The 23,792-nt window shown below is 40.5% G+C and overlaps 1 protein-coding gene across 9 annotated transcripts in view; it reads left to right on the plus strand.

The window, feature by feature from the left end:
* The window catches only part of RARB (retinoic acid receptor beta), a 319,701-nt gene that overhangs the window by 115,224 nt on the left and 180,685 nt on the right, over positions 1-23,792 (plus strand). For 7 of the 9 annotated variants that reach the window (XM_072925727.1, XM_030266967.4, XM_030266968.2 and 4 more), the window contains one exon: positions 13,460-13,963. In XM_072925727.1, the coding sequence (XP_072781828.1) occupies positions 13,786-13,963 (178 nt within the window). In that variant the 5' untranslated portion in view covers positions 13,460-13,785. Of the gene's footprint in view, positions 1-1,392; positions 1,461-13,459; positions 13,964-23,792 lie in introns of those variants that run through there. The other 2 variants (XM_072925731.1, XM_030266969.4) reach the window with 2 other exon arrangements.

Here is a 23,792-nt window from a genome sequence, read left to right on the forward strand (position 1 = left end):
ATTCAGGAAAAAGTTGCATAGCTCACACATGGTAAAACTGTAGTATAGGTGTATTTCTGTGATTACAAAGTGTGTCAGAAGGAAGGAGATCTTATGGTTTTCTTTAACACCTGGACTGCCGTTATTACTGTGGAGAATATCTCCTGATTTCTGATGTATATTATTAAAAAATCCCCACATGTTTTTGTCTGGCAAAAACAAGGGCAGAGTGGTTGTTTGAATATGGTCCATGTTGTAAATGCAGCTGTTTATACAAAATAATATTCCACAGGGTGCTTTTTCTTGATGATCTTCAGTATCCCTTCCATCTCTTGCTATATTAGAACTCTGCATAATTTTTTTTGAGTATTCTTTCATGTGACATTAGTCAGGTATATTGATTGTAACATGTCCTTGAATATCTATGTATTCCACACAATTTAGTCACTTTTCACTTTACTATTTATATAGGCTGAGGGCTTTTTTTCAGTCTGTTGTTGCTGTGGAACTCTGACACTGCACACAGGCTTGGCATTCTAGAAAGGGGGATCTTCACATCTGTCATCAAATTAAGCAGCCGTGACTGTACCCCACATGGTCATTTTTCTTCTCACTTCTGGCTCCTTCCCCTCTCCTTCATAAACTTGGATATGCAGTGTGGAGCAACACCATTCTCTTCATCTTACAGTGATGCACTCCACATTGGGAATTGGAGAGATGTGTGGGTGGAATATCTTCAAGAACTGTGGCTTACGTAAAGGAAGCTACTACCTTTAGAGATGTCACTTATTTTGAAAGGTTATTTCCATTAGCTGACATCTTTATTGCATTCTCTTGCTTATGCATCATTTTGAGGAAACAAATTGTTTTTTTTCTGCTTACTTTGGATTTGCTTTAGCATGTGGTGCTCTGTGAGACCCCATATAATGGGCAAGTGTTTGACCCTCAGTTGGCATAGACACCATTAGCTAGAAAGAGGATGCCGTTGGGATATTACTGAGGGATGTGCTTGAATCAGCATGTATCTTTCAGCCATCTCTGAGTGGACTACTCCACTTAGAGATTTCTTTTGGCCTGATTATGATCACAAAAGACAGGGGTGGATTTTGAATGTCTTTATCTCAGTAATTGAGACCATTGTTTTTTCTTGGGATTTTTTTTCTTTTTTTTTTCCTTGGTTTTTTTTTTTCCTTGTGGATTAATTCATTTACTCACCTAATGTGCATCTGTTGAAGGAACTTCAGTTGCTGTTAGCAAGGCTCTCTCTGTTGTGACATGTCTGGCTTGACGTTCCCAGTTCCAAGATATGCTCTACTTGCTTGCTGGTATTTGCACGGTTAAATCAGATTGTCTTATCAGCCTTGGGTACTCAGCTGGGCTTTCAGGTTTCTCACTCCCCTGTGTTCTTTGTAGTGCATTGGTCTGCTGGATTCTGACTTGTGAAGTACTGCTGTCCTGAAAATCATGCAAGAAGAGTCTTGGTAAGATCATTCTGCTACAGTGGGGAAGGCCATTTACCAGACACATAACAAGGGCTATGGAATGCACACCTGACCAGCTTTCTGGCTCTGGGTATTTTTTTTTAGACAATAAATGGAGAGTACCTGGCAAAATGGCTCAGACAGCACAGCCTAGTAAGCACAGATGAAGGATGCAGCAGAGATGGTGCTGTTGGTACCAGGAGATGGGTCTGTGCTGGCTTATACTCAGCAGCACACTGGGTTTGACTCCTGTCATGGGGGTAAAGGTGCTGCTGGGAGCTTTGAGAGCATTGCTTCTCTTACTGGCTTACATTTATTGATGTGTGTGGGTCAGAGGTTGCAGAAATGAGCATCTTGTTGACAAGGCTGAGTATCCTTGCTGTTGTTCTACTTGTGGTGGTTCAGAATTGGTTGGAGGCTTGTTGGAAGAAGCCCTGCCTGAACCACACTGTCTTTCCACAAGAGGAATCATCTTTGGCACTGTTAGCCAAGTTTACCATCTCTTGGGAGATTCCAAATGTTTTTGAGAGCTTTGCCTTTGACCTATGTCTCATGACCTAATTATGAAAATGCTCACTGTTACTTTCTTAAATGCTTTCAAAATTCATTCTTTTAATACATTACTTTGCCACTGAAGCTGAAAGATTAGTGATGCCAATGGATGCAGTAACTAAATAGTGTCCTGATAAGTGTTTGATCCGGCTTATGACTGAAATGCTTAAATATGATGGCAGGTTTGGGCAGGTCTGAGTGCTGCATGGTGGTGTATTACCTGTCTCCATCCCTATGAGTCTGCATGCAACTTCTGTCTGCACTGTGAGCACGAACTAATTTTGTTCTGATGTCTCTGCCCACATAAGTGGGAAAGTTGTCTCACGTTTACCAGTGGAAAGGTCCTTTCAGAAAAGGGTTTGTTGGGAAAGTTTGCTGTGCAGTTAACTCACACACTTGCTTACTCTGCAAGAATACCTTTGTGTTGTATCAGAAGTCCTGCCTTGCAGACTAGTGGGCATGACACAAGTCTCCTTGAATTTTGCAGTGTTTAGGTTCCTCTTAGTTGCTTTTGGATGTGAAATGTGAGGTCATAGTTCATGTTGGTCTTTCTGACAATGTAATCCATCTGTCCAGTGCCTCTAGCAGACAATTCTGGGATATAGATCTGAATGTTAGAATGTGGAAAAGATGTGCTGGTTCTGTGGCTACCGTGATTGATTATTGCACCTCTGTCCTTATGACCTAACTGATAAGGTTTTTGCAACATTTTAAGATGATTCAGAGGATGGCTCTGAGTGTGCTTACATGTGCAGTGATATCTCAGTGTATTATTAGCATTTTACAATTGCTTTATTGGCTCCCTGTTAAGCAAAATATTGACAATAAAAATGCTATTTTTGTTCTGTGATCCATGCTATGGTTTTGCCCCCTCCTAGTTAATGGCTGTGCTTGTTCCTAATTTTGCTACCCTATTGTTCCTGTGACAGGGAGCTACAGAGACCAGAGGTTTTAAAATAGATGTTCATAATCTCCACCAGCCCTCTGGCATATTCTGCTGACCCTCAGGGAGTCTTACTGGGAATATATTGAAACTTGTGATATCTAATAAGTGAAGGTTCAGGAGCCTGACGTAGACAGCAGAAACGTCGTCTTCTGGGTAAAGTAGGACAGAAGACTCTAATAACTCAGAGGAATTGCAGAACCTTTCAGCAGACAGACTACTAGACTTGACGTATATAACAAAAGGTGATAAATTATGTGTGTTAAGTTATTTTGTGTTAGCACAGCATCCACACCTCCATGATATTAAGATGATAGATGCACCTCTAGTCCAACAGACTGGTCTTCAGAAACAAAGTTCACAACCAGTGCTTGAACCGTCTTTTTCCCCCTCTTCCACTTGGATCACCATCCTCACTTGATAAATGGGTGCAGCAGGGATGCAAACTCCTCTAGCTCAGAGGAAGTAGAACTTCCAGCCTTGTAGTGCAAAAAACTGGACTGCTAACAGATTGAACCTACCTCCTGAGCATAGTTGTGCCTCCCAGCTCTTGGGGGATTGGGAAATCTATGTTATTTCACAATTCATGCACAACCTCCACAAAATCCTCTTTCAGGTTTCTCAGACAGCCTCCCAAATAAAAATTATTCATTTTTTGAGTGAATCCACATGCTTATCCTAACAATGAGTTTAGATTACTCCAGATAGCAGATTTTTTCTTTGCAGCTAAGTGGATTCTTGCAGGATCCTTCTTTGTGTGTTTTATAAAGTGAAGTGTGCTGAGATGAGGTGGAACCTTCTGCTATAGTGCATGTTTGCCAAATTAAACAGAATTTTATTCTAATTTTTTTTTTTTTTATCTCAGTGACTCTTGAAGTCTGTTTGCTTCTTTGCACAATGTGTGAAGATCTCACACTGCACCGACCCATCAGTGCATTTCCAGGCAGCATATTTGTGCCATAGTGGGGCACAAAAGAATCTGTATTTACTGGTTGTCCAGATACTGAACACAGTAGAAATTAAAGATGTAGAGCATTTTCTACCTTAATTTGGTGGTGAAAGCAAGTCTAGTGACAATATTTGCAGTTGTGGCTAGACATCCAGGCTGGATGAATCTGACTACTCAGTTCCATCCTTAGTAGTAGTAAAGATATCCTGCCCATGCAGAGGAAGGCTATGCAAATTATCTCAGACAGGGAGAGGATGTGGTGCTTTGTTTTATTGTGGTGGTTCTGCTAGGACTAGGACTTCTCAGGAATAAACCTCTAAGGCTGAGCAGAAAGTGATGAGATTTGCTTCTGTGCTGGGACAGTCATCTCTAGTAAGTCTCTAAAAAACTAGCAGCAAAGGCTTCAGGTCTAAATTGCCCTGATTTTTCCCAACATTACCCTGTGGGTAATTAATGTCACTTATGTGGATGTTCAGAATAAGCATAGCCATCAAAACTAATGTTTTCTGCACCTGCCACTCATAGAGCATTTGATGAATCATTTCCTAGACTACTGGCTCCATTGATTTGGGTTTTGAGACCAGTACTAGTTAAAGTTGTCACTGGTGTTGCATGTCTTTGTGTTCTCCTTTAAGGAAATATGTCTTGTCGTCCTGTTGTGGCTGTAGAGTGTTGGCCTCCCAAAGAAATGTAGTTTTCTGTCAAGGAACCACCCTCCAAAGCCTCTTTCCTCTTCAGCTTCTGAGATGATGAAGTACTCCATTCTTTTAATAACTCCCAGGCCACTGGGATCATTTACTAGGGATCTTCCATCTGTCACCAAAACAATAACATCACTTGACCCCCTCTTACTGATCTCGGAGGCCTCTTAAAAGTTATAAACAGACAGCATAAGACCTTTTTAGCAGTTGCAGTGATGGTAAGTGCTGTATTTGCTGTTGGTCATCATGACATGTTTCTCATCAGCTAGAAGGTTAAAGATGAGCATTCTGAGAGCATGCTGAGGAGGCTTCAGATAGATTCCTCACTCCTCCTTCCTGTAATGCCACTTGGGAAGTGATTGGCATACTTGTAAATGTCTGCACATCCCATAATATTGGATGACGTTACTGAACATAAGCAGAAGGATGTGGTTTTTCGTGCTTACTCAATCTCTCTTCCCTTGGCCTCCCTTCTCTTTCCAAGAGTTCTTCTCACAAAAGCTTGCTTTGGCAGGGAATCCATGTGATGGTATCTTGTGGTGCCTTCTAGGCGAGGGCAAAGACCAATTAATTGCCAGTTAAGGAGAAGTTCAGTGGAAGTTTGTTTTTGCTGGACAGGGAACATATTCCATTCTGAACTTAATTGGAGATGCTACCTTTCCTTCATGGATGAGGATCATGGATAGTTGAGTATGCTGCCAGTTTAAGGTACTACCTGTTGGCCTGTGTAAATCTTCCCGAATCCTAGAATCATGTCAGTGCTGGTTGCAGCTTTCCTTTATTACCTGTGATTCTTTTTCCCTTCTTTGACTTGGTGATGAGGGAAGAACCGTAAGGATAGGTTCCTTAGTCCTTTCAGTGACCATATCTCATCTTCGTGGTTACCATCTCACATAGAAGCAGCTAGGGACAAAACAGTCTGATTAGACACATAATTTGGATTGCTAAATCAAGGCTTGGTTTTCGGAACCCTAGGGAGAAACTGTTCAGGAGCACAGGACACCTGTGGGAAAAATGTGGTCAGAGAACTAAAGCAATAGGCACAGCACCTTGGGTGGGAAAATCTTCCCACTAGAGTTTCTGGTTCTGTGTAACGTGAGGAACCAACCTGCTATTTAAGAGCTAACTACCCTGTGCTGTTTAAATTGTGGATTATCTGAATTGTGTCTGAGAGAAGGGATTTGTTTTTCCTTTTGAGTTTTGTGGATGGGCAGAAACAAGGAAACAGGTTTGGTCTGCAGAAAAGCCCTGCAGCTTTGGTCTGGCAAATCTCTGATTTCCTAAACCTCTGTAGCACACGGGATAGTCTCTCATGAAGGATATTCTCAGTATGGTGTTACTGTTTTACATCCTTGGGAACATTAATAAGGGATAACAGAGATGACTATGCAAGATCAGAAGGGTTGATTCCATTGAAAGAGCAATTTTAAGGATTAAGAAATAGCTTATAAATTTGGGGAGCATAATGAGCATACAAGTTCACTTAAACTCGGGAAGGAGGAAGCCCAGTTACCTTTCCTTTGGTTTCCATAGATGAAAGAAAATTTTTTCTCTTGACTGTCCTTCAGGATTTTTCAAATGTGACAGGGTAAGTAAGGAATGCATTTAGTTACAAAGCAGACTGTCCTATATACCAGCACAAATGTATTCAGATCCCTTTGAATTCACTGCAGAAAACTGCAAGAGAGTCCCTTACAGAGGTGATTGAAAGCCACTGCACAGGAAATCAACTTCTCATCCTGTACATAAACATGAGCCAATTCTACTATATCTGGCTCTCAGAGCAGTACACACAGTAAATTGTTAACCCCATCACCTGACCTAACCATTTATCTTTGCTTCTCAGCGTAGTTTTGACAACTGCTGAGTAATGAAAGAAAAAATATGGAATGCAGATAGCTGTAGGGAAAAAAAAAAAAAAAGGCAACAAACAACCTCCTGACCCCCTCCACCAAAAAAATCCCCAACCCAGAAACCCAACCACCCCACACCTCAGTTTCAAACAGCTCTTTAAAGCAGCAAACAACAGGAGAAGATGAGAAATTTCCTGATACAGTGGCAGGATCTTAAATATCGTTAGTATAGAACAAAATTAACATCTCTGTAGAATAACAGACATGTGAAGCATGGATTTTCAATCCTTCACACTTCTTGGTTGTGTTAGCACAAATAAATTAATAACTCTCCCGAACCTTTGCGGAACAAATAACCATAGTGCCTTTCAGGTTTTGAAAGGTAAGCTCTGTGTGTTTTTAACGTTAGTTGTTATACATGTCTGAAATAGGTTATTCTGCTTATGGAGTATTGTTCCCATATGAGGATTCAAGCTATGTACTCGCAGCTGCTGCTCTCCAACATGGACTCTCAGTTCCACTAAAATCAATAGTTGGCACAGCAGGGCACTGTTGTATGGTGTGTAAATAAATGGGTGTCATTGTGTATCACTTTTTTTTTTTCCTCTTTTCCCCTTTCAGATTTAGATTTGCTCTTTTTCAGGCATACATCAGCAAGTGTTTGCAATGCAGGCAATTCGAAGCATAGCTGCTTAGGGAGAAAGAAGCTTTTCCCCTCTCCTTTTTATACTTCCCAACAGGATTTTAAAATAAACACCAATTGCATTAATTATATTAATTATCTCTTAACAATGTCGGGGGAAAAAAGCCCAAATAAAACAGAAACTCGTTTTGCAAATGTCAGCTTTATGACAAAAAGGAATTCACAGTCCCCCAGCAGACAGCTATCTTGCATACCAAGATGCAGGAAAAGTGTCATAGAAAGTGTGTCTTAATTCTGTTACAACAATTTATCTTCCCTTTTTCCTTAAGTCTTGCACCTATATTTGAAAATATGTGACAATTGTGGTTATAGGATGTAAAAGCTGCAGATCTGCTTTTCAATAAACTGACTTTGAAGTTCTGTTTCATGCATTTTCCTTTTTATTCATGCATCTGGTCATATAGAGTGGTTTACTTTTTTTGGCTGCAGACTTGGCAGATACAAAATGCAGATGTTGTTCTTCTGACTTAAGCTGCTATTTTAAGCTTTTTGGCCAGCGGTTGGAAATTTTAGGTTCAGTTGTTTATTTGCTTATCATCAAAGTGGTTTTTGTCATATAATTCATATATGAGTATTAGCTTTCTGTGTTTACTTTCAGAGTTTGAGATTAAGAGTATGGTCTTTTTTCCCCCCCTTCACTTTTTTTAAACTAGCATGCTCTTTTGATTAATAATACAGTAGAATATGCTATGCTTCAGAGAGCTTTTATTTGCAAAGGAAAAAAAAACCTCAAAAAACCCCCAAAAAAACAAAACCCTAACCAAAAACCAGCCCAATTCTCACACTGTGCTGCAATGCTTTCCCTTTAAGAAAACCATATCTGTCTCCAGATGCCTGCATCTCTTTGATACAAAAGGGTACACTAAGTTCCATCTATAAACAGAATCCACTAATTAAGAGTAATTGCTTCGGAGATTGGTACAGACTATTCAGCATCAGATGCATGTTCCTCTCAGATATCCATTAGCCTCTAATAAGATAATGCAGATGTGCCAGTCTGTTTCCTGTTTCCTTCTATTGTACCTTTATTGCCGTATATGGACCAATGGGATGGGCTGAACAATAAGTGGATGTCCTTTTGCTCCCAGAGCCCTTCTCAAAGGAATGTTTGTTATTAGATTGCTTTTTCTGTTTAGTTTCACATCACTATGCTAATAAAGGAAACATAACACTCCAAAGGCTTTTTTTTTTTTTTTTTTTTACTTCTGCCACAGTAACTAGTTTATTGTTTAATTAAATCTTGTTGGATAGCCATGAAAACAAAAATGCAACATCTCGCAGTCAGTGAGAACTGGTGCAGAACGGAGTAAAGCCTCTTTATGAAATAAAAGTTTCCATGCATTTTTAAGAGTTTAAAGGCAGTGTAGTTATCGTGTTACTGGATCTGACTGATTTACACTTGAGTCGTGCTAAATCTCCTGAATTATTCAGTACTGCTGAATGCAACATCATCAGCCAGCATAATAGAAAGCATATGCATAATCGGGGATTTCAATACAACCTATACATTAAATACAGTATGGGTTCTCAAAACTTGACTTGTTTTGTAAACAGCATTAGAATATATCTTGCAGCCAGCTAATAAATAAGAACTCCATCAACTTTGTCCCTTGGAGAAAACAGGTAATATATTGTTGAAACATTTTAGATGCAGAATTTCTCTGAAATTGTTTTTGTTGCTCTGAGAAGAGCAACTTGCCTCTCCTGTCTTACCGCCGAGGCTGCCCTCCCAGTCCAGAGGTTCCTGTTTTAGCCTAAGATTTAAGGGAGGGGCGGGGGGTTTGGCATTGGCAGGAAAATGGGAAATGAACTTAGAAGAGACTTCCTCTGTGACCCTGGAAACTTTAGAGACAGCAGTGCTGCAGACCAAGGGCTTGGAGAAGCAAATTCCCAAGTGCCTGGCTCTATGCAGAACATGTCCTCCTGTTAGGGTGCCTCTTCTGCATTCCTGGTTTTGTCCCCAGTTGTAAAGGAAGAGCAATGCAGTCTGCTGTGGCAGAAAGCTGTGGGGATGGGAGATTTAGCTTAAAAGTTTTCCGGATGCTATATCATGCATATCTTAAAATGACTGCTGAATTTCAAACATTACCATAGGTAAGGCAGAACTCCCCAGTGATTTTTTCAGAAGTGAAGGAAGAAAAAAAAATCACAAAAGTCCTGTTTTACTTTCAGTGCTGACAACTTAATTCCCTACTATCGCTAGTGAGAGGGGAGGAAGAGGAATGTAGAATTGGGGTGTTGTTGGCAAAAGGGAGGACATAGTGTAACCTTCCTACTGACACAGAACAATTGGCCAAGCCTTCTGCCTTGGCTTCTTGCCTGTCCAGCTGTTGATGTGCATCAAAGTCACCTGTAACAGCAAAGGGATTTTAGGAATTCAAATAAATCTCATACAAGTGAAAAATTCAAAAGGATGAGTTGTGGTACAGTCATAACAAATATTGTTACCAAATGGAAGTTAAATAGCAATATTATGAATGAGGCTTAATACATTTAATATATTTCAGGAGAAGTGACAAATGTCTGAAGAGCAAACCTGTTTTTAGTAGTCAAGTCTGTGCAAAATGCATGGGAAATTAAGAGACAATAAGAAATGTTGGGTTACTGTTTGTCCAATAAAATTTGAAGCTTTTATGTGAAAATTTGGTAGTTTTAAATTTCTTCTCAGGTGCACAAACATTGGGAAGAAATGTGGAAGAGATAGATACACCTGCTGCATTAACTGCAGATGATAAATATTCTGCTCTGCACTAGAGCTACTGTAGCCTTCTTCCCCTGTGGCCATCTGCTTTATCACTGAAGTCAAGTCAATAAAAGACCTGTAAAAACCAAAAAGGAGGAGGCATATGTTCCGTCAAAGAAAAGTCATTGGCTGCTGTTCAATGCAAAGTAGTGCACAGTGTGATCATCTCTTGGTGGACATTCAAAGGAACTTTTTTGTATGATCCTTTTCCACACCGCTTGTACTAAGGGCCTTGTACTCATGAACAGTCACTAAGGAGAAGTCTATGGAAAAGGATTTTCATTGTATGCTGAGGATATCCTCTGAAGTCCCTTGGTCACAGCCATTTTCTGAAAATTTTGCCTTCTGCCTCCAGGGCAGAAATCCATGCTGTTGCTATGGGAATTTAGCTTAGCAAATGACAACAAAGGAAAATCTCCTTCACAAAGCTGACAGCCGTACAGTGTTTTGAGCTATGGTACAGGTTTAGTTAGGCAAAAGAGATGTTTTCAACTTGGAATCACATGGAGCCTAGACATCTCTGGCTGATGTCCAGTGTTAGGTCCTCATCAGTGAGTTCAGGCACGTGAATGTGTCCGTCTGGTGATACATTAGTGAAATGTGTCATGGGACTGGTGTGAATGGCAAAGCTCATTGTTGGGTTTCCTGTTCTGCAGCAGTTTCTACTTTGGGATGTCCTCTGCTGTGCAGTGTTGAAGGTGATGGGTCTGTAATCTCTGTTAGCAGAGCTGGTGACTTGAAGTTCCTTGGTAACCACAGAACACAAGTGGCATTTACAAGAATCTGGAGCTGCTGATATCTAGCTCTCTGCCTACAATTTGCTCCCTGACCATCACATGGATGTTCAGCTGTGTGAACAACCTGGTGCTCCCAAGGGACACAGCTTAGAGTCAAATGATACACTGTTTAGAGTATCATGACTTTTACACTGTCTTCTCTCTCTGCCTATGAAAAGTAAATTTCTGAAGAAGAACAAGTTCTGAAGGCTTATCTTCAGCACAGCTATCTAGAGGAAATTTCTGGCAAGGAGTGGTGGAAGGAAGGTGGTTTTTGAGTAAGGCAAGAAAAACTTACTTTCATATAGTAATTCCAGTTTATAATTACATCTCATGTAAAATTATAAGCAGGCAAAACTATATGATTATAACCTAGTTTTCGCACTGTTAAATATATGTATTTTTATATTGAGGGGCTATCATACTGCTGTTTTCTGTCATCGCCAACTCCATCACAAATCATGTTCCTTCAGTAACAAAGAACTGAGCAAAGCGTTTTCCTGAGTGCCTTTTCCCTCCTCTGTCCTGAAGGAGTTGCTTATTTCTCAATACTTTTCACTTAAATATGCAAATATATTTGATGTGGTTCTGGGAATGTTTTTAAGTTATGATGAGCTCTGCATTTTTCTGGCTAATAGAAGTATAATTGAAGGTATTAGATAGTTTTATAAGATGAATTTTGTTTCCAAAGCCCTACATAATTTAAAAATAGATGACCTTGTTCTGTGTTTAATTTAATACACACATTTTTAGGGCTGGTATTCATCAGCATCCCTCTCCTATTCTTTTTTTTTTTGCAAACTCTTAGAAGTGTGGTATTTGTGCCAGTTTTTGTAAAATTGCTTTATAAAGCTTTGCGTGTTCCTTTGATACTTGACTTTCCTTGTCTCTTAAGCTTCGTAAAGCCTTAGCTAGGTAAAGCAGGCACCAACGATGGTTCATCTCATTTTGTGTTGCTAGTGAGTCAGTGTATTTTAGCTGCTGGGGCTCCCTCAAAAGGTCTGCCCGGTTTCACTGGTCTCCAGGCATGTGGTCCTCGAGCTCAGCCTGGCCAGCAGCTGCACCTTCGCTTGCTGTATCCCCTTCTTACAGCCTCATCTCTGCATAGGTTTGCATCCATTAGCATTAAAGGCATTTTGTGCATAATTTACACAGTTATCAAATACTTACAAGCTACATTTCAGTTATCCCCAAGCAGGCTGCACTCAGCAGAAACTGCTGTCTGACAACATGCACAGCTGGTAACCTTTGCTGGTATTCCACACAGAGCAGAAACACTCTGCTGCTCTCTGACAGGCAAACATATGCACCAGAGTTGTGTTTTATTCTTTTTTGTCCTTGCTCATTTGAATTCTTACCGACAACTGGTGCGCTGAGTAGCAGCAGTGATAGTCAGTATTGTGTTGTCACAGTTTCCCTCCTCTGGCAGCAGTTTTGCTTTGTGACCTTGATGCATCATTTCTCCATTCCTTTGTTTTCCCACCCAAAAATCCTCTTACCTTTGGTTTCAGGCTATAATTTCAAAGAATTACAGATAAAAGTGCTATACAGTGGTGGAAGTGGTTACTGATCACTTACTGTGGCAGATGCAAGTGTGTAGTACCTTGTCTCAGGAAACAAAGCTTTAGTCAGCTGTGGACTGCCTTACTTTTGGGGGGCTGAGTTTGATCTGTGGCTCCTACTGTCTTCCTTCTTCAGTATGTGTTGGAGGAGATGCGTAAACTCTTGTGCAGGGTGAACTCAGGTGCTGCTACAGCACTCACTGGCTTTTGCCTGGAGAAGTGCATGAGTAGCTACAGGAGCAGTGTTTGCAATGTGGAAGTGGTTGCAGCCTTCCCAGTAAGACACCAATAGCACTTACTGGTGTTGCACCAGCAGGTTGATTCAGAGACCATGTAGACTTGAACTGCTATGGTGGGAGCAAATTTCATAGGGATATCACAAGAAGTGATATTCCTGTTATCAGACCAAGGCTTTTGGTACAAAGCTCGAAAAATTAAGGAACCCTTGAAAGGTGGCAGCTGTTTGGGTGAAACGCTGAGGAAGATGTGTGGAGCTCTGGATGACTTTGAAGATGGTGGTCATGAGGGCAAGCAAATTCCCTAGCAAAACGCAGGAGCAGTGTATGGCAGTGCATTGACTCATGTCAGTCACTCACTCAGATTATGAAATAATGGGTGCTTGTTTGTTTGGGTAGTTCCTTGAACCCCTCAAAAAAAAAAAAAAAAAGAAAACTATTAGTGAGGTGTCTCCTAAGGGATAATAAACTAACTATTCTTTGTGAAAACAGTCATTATTAAACCAATTGCCTCTTTAACAGCCCAACCCAAAATTGCCCTCAGGTGCATGCCTCAGTGCCCTGCCTGAGCCATGGCACTGAAGGGAGTTGAGAGTGCCAATCCATCTGTAGCTTTTAGGGGGACACTGAAAGCTTTCATACACTGGGAAATTTTTCAGAAGTTGCTTATTTTTCTCCTCCAGCATCAGTATTTCAGGTAATTATTGATGCACTGGTTTTAAATCTGTCAGTTTTCACAACAAGACTGCGTCACACTAGAAATAGCTTTTGGTGTTGCACATCATGCAAGGGAAATCAACTTAATGAGTGTTCTGCTGTTAACTTCACTGATAGCGTGAGAGTTTTACATGAGCTGATCTCATGGGATACTGATAAATAAATGGTAATTTAACAAAAATAACAATGAGGGAAAAAGGTTCTTCTATGTGCACATTTTAAAAATATGTATATTTTAATCAATATATTGTTTTCTTCCCCCAGACTTTGTCAGTATGCGTCTGTAGAGAGCAACTGTGCTCCCAGAGAAACATTTGTATAAGGAGCTGAACTGCACCCTGATACCAGAGTAAGAAGACTTTCTATCCACAGTCTGCAAAGCAAGGATGTCCTAGAAGAGAGAACAGTAGGAAGCAGTGATGAAATATAGGATGGACCTGATATAGTGAATTACCTTTTCATCATCACACAATCCAGCTTAAGCTGTACCTTCAGGCTTGACAGCCCTCATCTATATTCATAATTTGAGGTACCTAATTTTTTGGCCTGGAGTGATGCAACGTAATAGCTGTCCACTGTGAGGTGTTAACATGACAACCAGTAGCCGCACATGTCCAGTACCGGCCGTGAATGGACATATGACTCACTATCCAGCAGCACCATATCCCTTACTTTTTCCTCCAGTCATTGGTGGACTGTCACTACCTTCCCTCCATGGACTCCAGAGTCACCCACCAACTAGTGGATGCAGCACTCCATCTCCTGCAAGTAAGTTCTTGGTATTAATACCTTTTATTGACCACCTCTCCTCTAATAAAGACTGATAGTGTTCATTCTGAAAGTATATCAGGAGTGGTTTCAGTTGTTCGTCTATGATGTATTTTACTTGGGCAAAGAGTATGCATTTGTTTTGAAATACCATTTTCACTTCCTCTTGTTTTTATAAAAATAAACAGGCCAACTGTATGGCATGTCAAAGCTATGGAAACCAAGAGTGACAAAACCTGCTATGCATTTTGGTATATGCTGCATTATTATATTAGCTGAAGAATCCAGTGTTGCTTTTAAGGAAGAATTGACCTTTCTGTAATCATGAATGATGATGATTCCTCTGTATAGAATTCTCTGAAGTTGCACAGTTATTAAAACTGCTTTAGTTTTCTTCCATAAGTAGCTCTTTTCTTCATGTGCAGCTTCCAAAGAACAGCCCACTGGTCAGCTGGTCTCTGTGAGCTGCCTGTGGCTGCAAAACAAGCCCTTGAGTCTGTGTTTGAGTTTTTGTTGTGGCTTAACCCCAGATAGCAACCGACTATTGCACAGCTGCTGTCTCACATCCCTTTTCCCCCACAGTGGGATGAGGAAGAGTATTGAGGGGGAAAAAAGATAAAACCCATAGTTTGAGATAAGAACGACTTAATATTGAAATAAGATAAAAGAATAATTGTAATCAAAAGGAAGGCAGCAAAAGGAGAGAAGTAAAACCCAGGAGAGACAAGAGATGCTCACTACAGTTCCTTACCACCTGCTGACAGATGCCCAGCACAAGCAGCCATTGGCAGCTCCTGGCCAAGTCCCCCCCTCTTTATATACTAAGGATGGCATTTTACCTCATGGACTATCCCTTGGGTCAGCTGTCCTGGCTGTGCTCCCTCCCAGCTCCTTGTGCACCTCTTCATTGTTAGAGCATGGAAAACTGAGAAGAGTAAAACCTTGGCTTATAGTAAACACTATTTAATACAGTGATGCTTTAGTTGTTGCTATCAACATTATTCTCATACTCAGTCCCAAAATCACAGCAGTCTACCTGCTTCTAGGAAGAAAATAAACTCTCCCAGCTGAAACTAGGACATTTCTACATGCAGTGCTGCTGAGTGTATTAGCTGGGCAAAGTTTTTTCTTTGCCTTACGACAGGCATGCTTTCTGCTTGGTCTTAGTTTTATATGTGTTTAAGTGGCTCCAAAAAAAGCTGTCCCAGGCACAAACTTTCTAAGTGGGATCACTTAGACAAGATATATCTCTGCAGTGGGTGATTGATGCATTTATCACCCAGGGAACCCAGATATATACAGCTTTGGAGATCAGTTTATTGTTGAAGATGCTTGTCTAAATACATTACTGCGACTGTTGAATATGAGAAGTCTTGACTAAACAGCGCATGTGTGGAACAACACACTTTCTACCAAAATTATATGATCAGCAATGTAGAGGTTTTCTTTTCTATGAATTATTCCTGTGGAATTAAGACTGTATTGCTGATGCATTATTAATGATTAATAAACAAGTCAGTGCACAGCCTCTCAGAAAAGTATTGCTTAGTATGACTTCCTGCCAATATGCAAAATAAGTGGCTACTTCTAAATCTTGGTGTTTGTGTCTTTATGCCCTGGTCTCAGCATTTTCAGGTCAGTATTTTTGTGGAGGTGCTTTGCAGCACTGGTTCTCTGTGACTGAGTACAAAAGCCTGGCAGTTTTTGTACATAGCTCAAGGTGATAGTGTTTGCAAATACCAGCTAAAATTGGCAAGATAGGAAGGAGGATGCCTTGAATGAGAATTTTTTTTGAGATATAATCCTCAGGATGACTACTGTGGTTTGTACTACTCTGTTTTCACACCTGTACTGTCAACACTCTGTCTGTAGACTTCTGATTCTGGAACTTGAGGTTTATATAACTGGATTTATAGAGACAAGTTCTTGGAAGCATGCAGGTTGAGCTTTGGGTTGTATTTCAGGGTTCTGTTCTCCATTGTAGATTTTGTTTGTTTATTTGTTTTTTTTCCCCAATGAAACCACCCATAGGCCAAAGTCAGTATGATTGATAGTCTCTATTAAAGTTACAATTTATACTGTGTGATAGAATAATATGGAACTCTCTTGAAAAGACAGGAAAAAATTAAATGTTGGCCAAACCAGTGCTCTTTACGTGCTTGAAGCTATTGTACTATTTATCTTCCAGATTCTTTTCATTCATGTAAAATCCAATAGAAATGACTTTACATAACAGGAATGTTATAAAGATCTCTTTAATCTTTATAAAACAATGGTATTCAACAGCTTTTGTTCAAAGTTAGTGCCATTTGAGCTTTTGTATTAGCTGTATTTGTCTTGTTTTATTTTGTTCTGTCTTGGTTATACACTTTTAATGATGGCAGAATAACCTTATATCAAGTTCCATTAAGTTATCTTAATCTACAGTTGAGGCAGGTATCTCCAGTCCCATGAAACAGACAACAGTACATCTTAGGCACATGAATTATCTGAGCACAAGGGGCTTGCCATAAATGCTCAGGATGGAGTGATTTAGTTTCATTGATGTTAATAATGCTGTTGCCTCTGTGACCTGTGACTCGGCTTCTGTTTTTATACTGAGATACATAGTGCAAAATACTTAATAATTTGAGGTCTGGTCGTAGTGCTAGAGAGGTCAGAGGATGAAAAAACTGACTTTTACGGATACGTGAGCGATGCATTAGCACCGAACAAGACCACGGTCAAGAAGATCGTTACTTTTGTGAAGTCAGATTGATTTACCTACCACTGTGTTACCCCGTGGAGCACACAGCAGACATCTTCACTCTTGACATCAGGTGGTACACAGGCTTCCCTGGCCACACTAATGAATGAGGACTTTCTTCTACACAGCAGAGATAGTTTCAGGAGGTTACTGCTTACCTCATTTAGAAATGGTGAGAGAAGGCAGAACTGGAAGCACTCCTGTGCTTTTTTGGTCCTGTACCAGACTGTCATAGACTGGTTCTTTGCCAGACTCAGAGCAGCTACGGGAAATGGGCAGAAGTCCTGCAGAGCCTGACCTGTTTGCAATAGGAAAATCATAGAAGACTTGTGAAATATTTTGGGGAGGAATAAATGAATAAATATGGGCAAATATTGTTACTTGACATTTTATTTAAGTAAAACCACCTTACGTTCAGGTGAGTAGCAGTTACACAGGCAATTCTTATTTCTGAGTGACATCACTCTCCATCAGCCCTGGAAGAAGGGTCAGGCCCCATTTGGCCATCATGAAACCTAATGCTGCTGCCAGAGGTCAGTAAGGCAACTGTCACAATGTGAGGATAGCAGCTTTAGAAGAGTTTAGCTTCTTCATAAAACATCTGTTGTGTAGCTGTAGCGACACATTTTAATTTCTGAAAAAAAAATTAGCTATTATTAAATAAATCTTACAAAAAAACCCAAACTCCAAGAAAACACCCCTAACTAAGAGAATAACCACCTGAAATTTGAGAAGGCAGGTATGTAAAAGCCACACAGATCATTGTAGTAAATCCATGGAGTTGAAAACTGGTGAGGAAAGTGCTGCCTTTTTGTTATAGCTGATGGAACTGCAAGGCCCACAGCGATGTTGCAGTTTCACAAGCAAGTATCAGCATGGGGATGATGAAGCCCTGCTGGTTATTTGTAGAGTATCTTTGCAAGACTGGTTCCTGTAACAGAACTTCACCAGAATGTGTTTTACAGAATTCATTTAACATGGCTAAATACCACTTCATAAGAAAGCCAGTTGGACTGAGCTGGAGGAAAAAGCTTAATCTGAGCTAATGCTGTGATGAAAGGAATCCCTGAGTATATCCTAGACCAAATTAAAAAAGGGTCTGGACAATAACCACAGTGGGAACCACTAAATAATAAAACACTTTGTTTGGCAGTTGTTCCCTTTCTGCTTGGCTTGAGCATTTGTTTGAACCAGGTGATATTTGTAGCCCATGGCATTTGGTGGGAGCACCCCCATATTCTATCTCTGACCCCCATTCCACATTTTGGTCCTCAGGCTGCCAACATGAGCCTTCGAATCCTTGATATCCCCTCTTCCATTTATTGCAAGGGAGGAATAGGAGTAGCTTGATAAGGGGCAGGGAAGAGCAGTCAGTCTGGTACAAGAATGTCCTGGAATTTATATAAACTCAGTAATGTTGCGTCATCCACATAGCTTGGAAAAAAGTAATCTGCATGTGTTATTTAGAGGACTGTTGGGATGCCATGGAGAAAATTCCATATTAAGGTCACTTATTGTATTTTAGCCAAGCTTTTCCAATCTTTTCTGTCTGGGGTGTTTTAAAAGTGTATTGTAAAGAATAAAAGACTTTATGTTCTGTTTTATGTATGTCTTCGAAATATGAGAAAATGTATGGAAAGTAAGATCATCTAAGGAACTCAAAGAGGTAGACAAGGAAGCACCTACAACATTATTTCTGGTTGTGCTTTGTAAATACTAATTATTTTTTAGTCAGTATTATATATCAGGCTTTTCAGACATGCTCAGGACAGGCAGATTGTTGTTTTGGGCATTGTTTTCTGCTGGAATTGTTTTGCTTTCTATCAATGCAATTATTTACTACTTGAGCTTCATCTTAAAGATTGCTTTCTTTTTTTTTTCCCCTCCCTTGGAAATGGATTTTCCGCTGGTATCATTAAAAAAGTACAGTTAAATCCAGTGTAACTGGTATAGTACTGCAAGATATTTTTTGTCAGCCCCACCCGCTGTAGGAATTCATTTACTTTTCCAGTCCTGTTGTTAATCATTATATTGACACAGAAAGTCCTCCCAAAAGCGCTCTTTGGCAGATTGCATTAAATATGAATAGCAGATATTCATTACGATGTGTTGCCCCCAAGAGAACTCTAAACTATCTGCACTACTCATGAGCAGGCAAATACACTAATTCTCCAGCTATTCAAATTATTTTCAAATAGTTTAGTGTGTCTCTAATAAAAACAAGAATGTCTCTGTTTCCCTTAATTACTCAGAAGGTCAAGGACTCCCACATCTCACTTTACTTCACAAAATGGGGAATATTCCTGTTGGAGATTGGGGTATGGTTAGTACATGATGGATTTTCTTCCATTGGCATAGTTACTGAGGCAAGTGCTATCTGTAATGGACTGAAAAAAAACCCTCCTCATCAATCTTTGACATTCTGGAACGATCTAAAATAGTATTATAATAGTTATATTGAATTAGGGAAAAAAAAATGAATCAACCTTGTTTGATTCTGTTGTTTGAGTTTTTTCACAGCATCTATTCTTGGTGTAACTGCCTCCCTTTTTTCCAGTCCTGTTACACTGTCTCCCTGGGAAATCTTGCTGTGTGGTCATTTACATGTATCTGAAATTAACAGATGACTTTCAATGTACCTACTCAGTGCATGTGTTGTCCATCGTTATTGGAAAGACAGAACATGTGTTTGTATTCAGAAAGAGGGGGGTAAACAGAACATGAATCTCAGATTTCTTAGCCACAGCCAATGTTGCCTCATGCTGTCAAGTCTGAGGAGCAATGTCCAGATGATACCCTGCACATACCACTCATGACCCTGGAAACCACTATTTCTTTTCAGTTCTTCCTTTATGTCATGTAGTGGATTTTTTTCCTGGTGGAGCTTGAAACCACCCATGCTTTGATAATTGAAACTATGTTACATTGTAATTTTCGGATTCTAGTTCATCTGAAATTACCAAAAACTTAAACTTGCTTTTTCATGTTGGAGCTTCTTTTTCAGTATTGCCACTTCCAAATAAACCAGGAGCTCCTCTCTACTCGGCGCAGCTGGTGACTCCTGCCACACCACTGCCCTGCCAGGGTGGGTCCTCAGCACCCTGTGGATGCAGCCCACTTCAGATTTTAGTGGGCAGTATGCTCATCTGTGAGAAATCAATCTGGGTGTGTATGGACAGGAATGTGCTTCCTGGGAGGAAGCCAAATTTAGAAATTTTCTGCTCTGGCAGGGAAAGCTCCGTAATGGCTCTGTGCATCCCTCGTAGACATGCCATAGTCTGAAGGAACCTGGCGTTTCGAAGTCAAATAGGAGCTGTCGGAGAATTGCTCCTTCCCTGCTTTCCCAAAACAGGGAAATTCCCCAACAAAATGCCTTCTTACCTAGGGCTGGAAATATGTTTCTGCGGAGTATTGCAAGTGACCTTCTTCTCTGCTCTGGATCAGCGAAAATAACACCCAGTAGCTCCCAGTATTGGGGATGTCAGGAATGAAGAGTGAAGAGCTTGTTGTAGCTCCCCATTGTTGATTCATTTGGGGTGACTCCTCTGTTGTCCCTCCACTTAGTGATGGCGTGTTTGGTGTCACTTTCTCCATCCATGTTCAAGAGGAATGTAATGCCAGGCTTTGGGGTTGGCAAGGTGGAAGTAGAGTTATTTCAATATCTGATGTCTTTCCAGTCCAAATCAATAGGTGCAATCTTCTGAAATTGCTAATAGTGTAATAGTTCATGATACAAAAAGCTCTTGATTTGCCAGCTTTTTTTCTGAAGGTGTATGCTTAGCAGCTAATAATTTTAGCTATATAGAGAGTTTCCATTCAGTCATGTTGCCACATTCAAAAGGCAGGTCACTATGTGGATTGCGGGGTATTTTGTAAGTACTGGGGGGGGGGGTTTGGTGAGCTAAAATGGGTCTTTTATTTTGCCTCAGTGCTGGGCTTGGTAAAACTTTCCTCCTTTAGTCTACCTGAATTATGAGTTTGTGTTTACTATGGTTTTACCAGTATGTGGTGTTTAATTGCGAAGTCTTATTTAAGATTTGGACAGGGACAGATTTTTCTTCAGGAGAGATCAATATATGGTTTTCCTCAGGTAGAATACCTTCCCCTTTTGCCTATTTAGGGAATATGGGGAACAAATTGTGTTATGTGGACTTTTCAGCTGCATTACTGACAACATGTTTCCCATTTAAAATGATAAATACCCACCCTATCTGATGAGCCCTGAAAGGGCAGGGAATTCTTTTTCCCTTCCTTTGTCCTTCAGCGCTCCGTTTCCTTTCTTACTGCCCAGAATAGGCCTACATCAGTAATATTCATAAATGATTTACAAAAGTAATTCCTGTGTAATAGCTTGGGACGTCAAGATTTTATGATGCTGCCAGATGTGCTATCAAACAAAATTATCTGGTTCAAAAAACTTGTGATAAATCTAGTCAGGGGAAATTCCCCAGGGCAGACTCACCCTCTACAAAAGTAACTGTATCTCATAAAATTGTTAGATTTGCCTTTACCACATGTTTGAAATCAGACTTAAAGCAACACTTTTGTTCATGTCAAAACTTAGGTTTGGTATAAACTAACAAACAGGAAGGACTGGCCTTAAGCAACAGAAAACTCTTTTCCTTTCAAAACACCCCACACACACTCAGAGGAAATGTCAGAGTAAATATCAGAAATATTCGGAAAATCAGAACCTGCATCCCTAAGATATTCAACTGTTTTGTCTAGATAATGCATTTTTAGAAAGCAGTCATACCCTAAATATAGTGGGTTTCACCAGGGTTGGGTTGCTGAACTCCTGGTGGCTGTATCTGAGTACCCTGAGGTTGTCTGGTGAGCAGCATGCCCAGCGTCTTCCCTGTGTGTTTGATTTTTCATAGTCTGAGCCAGGGAAAGTGTGTTGGTAGCAAGGTGTGTGTTTTGGCCGAGAGTTTGGGTTTTGAAGGAGGGGAAGTGCTGGAGAGGCTCTGGAAGTCCCTGTGTGGCCATGCCTCCATATTGGGGGAGGCTGGACAAAGGCAATGCCCTTGGCTTAGCTCCACAATTTGATGGTGGTCCTTACTTCTCAGGAAAGCCAGCAAGGATGTTTAGGTGCTTATGAAAACAAACTTCATAGGTATAAGTACTTCAGTTATGCCAGAGGAGCAAAAGGTTTTTGTGCATGACTTTCATCCCATAGTTCAAGGTGTCTGGGAGAGGGGCTGAAAGTCATGACTGGCTGCTGGGATCATGTGGGGCAGAAATGTGAGTTCGGGTGATGGAAGAGTTTGGTTCAGCATTTCTTGGGAGGCTAGAGTAGAAGAGGAGAGGTGGGTCTGGAGGCTTGTGATGTGCTGTGTTTCTATGGAATGTGCTTTTGCTTTCAGTGTACTCTGAGATATCCATGGGCTCAGCATGCCATTAGATAATGCACTTGCTTACAGCTTCAGCTAAGAGGGAAGTCAGGTAGTTCACGCACTTAATAGGTGTGGACCTTCAGGTAAGGCTTTGTCCTTGCTACTTTTCAGTGCTGAAGGCCAGCTGATTTGATTTAACCTCAGCACTAACTTTCCTGAAATTCATATGTTTCCTTCTGAGACTTATATTAAGGCTGATACTCAACTTTTTCTAAGAAATGTGAACTGCAAGATGGGCAGAAAAAAATCCCAGAAATACTGTGGAAAACTCAGAAAAATCCTTACCTCATCTTTTTAGGATGGATTTCCTCATCTTTTCTATGGGTGGATTCAGACCCCAGCATGACCACACAGTTCCTGTGAGTGCTGTGAAGACTCTGCCTGTGGTCACAACTGGAGATGTTTTTTTCCTGTATGTGTGTAAAAATTATGTAGTTGATTCTTAGAAACTAAGGCCTTGATCTCTCAGCTAGAGCACTAAGAGCAGATTGCATTCACTCCTTAAATTTAGGACCAAAGGTGCTTTTCAAAAGTTGGCTTTTACTAAAGATGTATTTTGATATTTACAGTAATGTGGGGAATCTAATTTCTGAGATAATGAGAGGGAGGCAAAATGTAGGCTTATGCAGTTCTCATTTCTCAAAGTTAAAAGTTTTCAGGAGTATTTCAAGGTTTCAAAACTCAATATACCTAACTAGGACCTTTTACAACCCGGGATGTTTTTTCCAGTCAATATTTAAAAATACCTAATAGTTAGTTTCAATGAAGGAAATGCCAAAAGTCCTTTAAATACAGCTGTAATAGCATCACTTTTTCCTCTCTGTATTTAAAAATAAGAAGAAAGACATTCTTTACCATTACTGAATACTCCAGGGAAGAAAGGTGGTGTCCTAAGGCTGCTCTGTGCAGCCTGCAGCTGTTACCAGAGATTCTGCCCAAAAACCTCTGGGCTCTAACAAACTCTGCAACTGTATTTAAGGGAGAAAAAACTTGGCTCCCTTTTAAGATTGAAACATCCAAGCCAACAGCCAGAGTGCTGTCCTCACAATCAGGTCCCCGTCAGTGGAAAATGCAGCACAATTTCCTGTGCACTCTGATTTCAGCTGGGTACCATGGCCAGTGTGGAATGCAGCACCTGACAGGGGCAATACCTACCCTTCTACAGCAGAGCCAATGGAATTCCCCTTTCTTTCTATCTTTATTCCCTTCCTATCCTCATTCCTTCCAGCCACTGAGCGATACTTGTGTGAGGGTAATGATCCTGGAGAGGGATGCACAGACGTTTGTCTAGAGCCCTGAAATGAGGCCACGTGGTAAATCTACGGTCTTTGGGAGAATCCACGTGCATACCAGCACCACCTAGAAGCTATCAGCAAAGGCATTTGGTAGGAAGTGGGACTGTATCATATAAAGAAATCTGTTTATGATATACTACTTTTGCATAGCAATTCCAGGATCAAGAGTTCTGTTATTTGAGAAATTAAATCCTGTGAGGATCATTAAAAGAACAGAAATAGTGATGTCATTACAAAATTAACTGGCTATAAACCCACAGGGTGACATGTCCATTCATAAAGGGAATAGCAAAACATAATGCAGGGCACATCTGCTGCTCCGATTCCTGCAGAACTATCAGCCTATTGGTATCTGCAGACCACTTGAAATTGAACATCTGTTAGAAGCACTC

The sequence above is a fragment of the Taeniopygia guttata genome, chromosome 2, assembly GCF_048771995.1.
Source record: "Taeniopygia guttata chromosome 2, bTaeGut7.mat, whole genome shotgun sequence".
In the NCBI taxonomy this organism is placed as follows: domain Eukaryota; kingdom Metazoa; phylum Chordata; class Aves; order Passeriformes; family Estrildidae; genus Taeniopygia; species Taeniopygia guttata.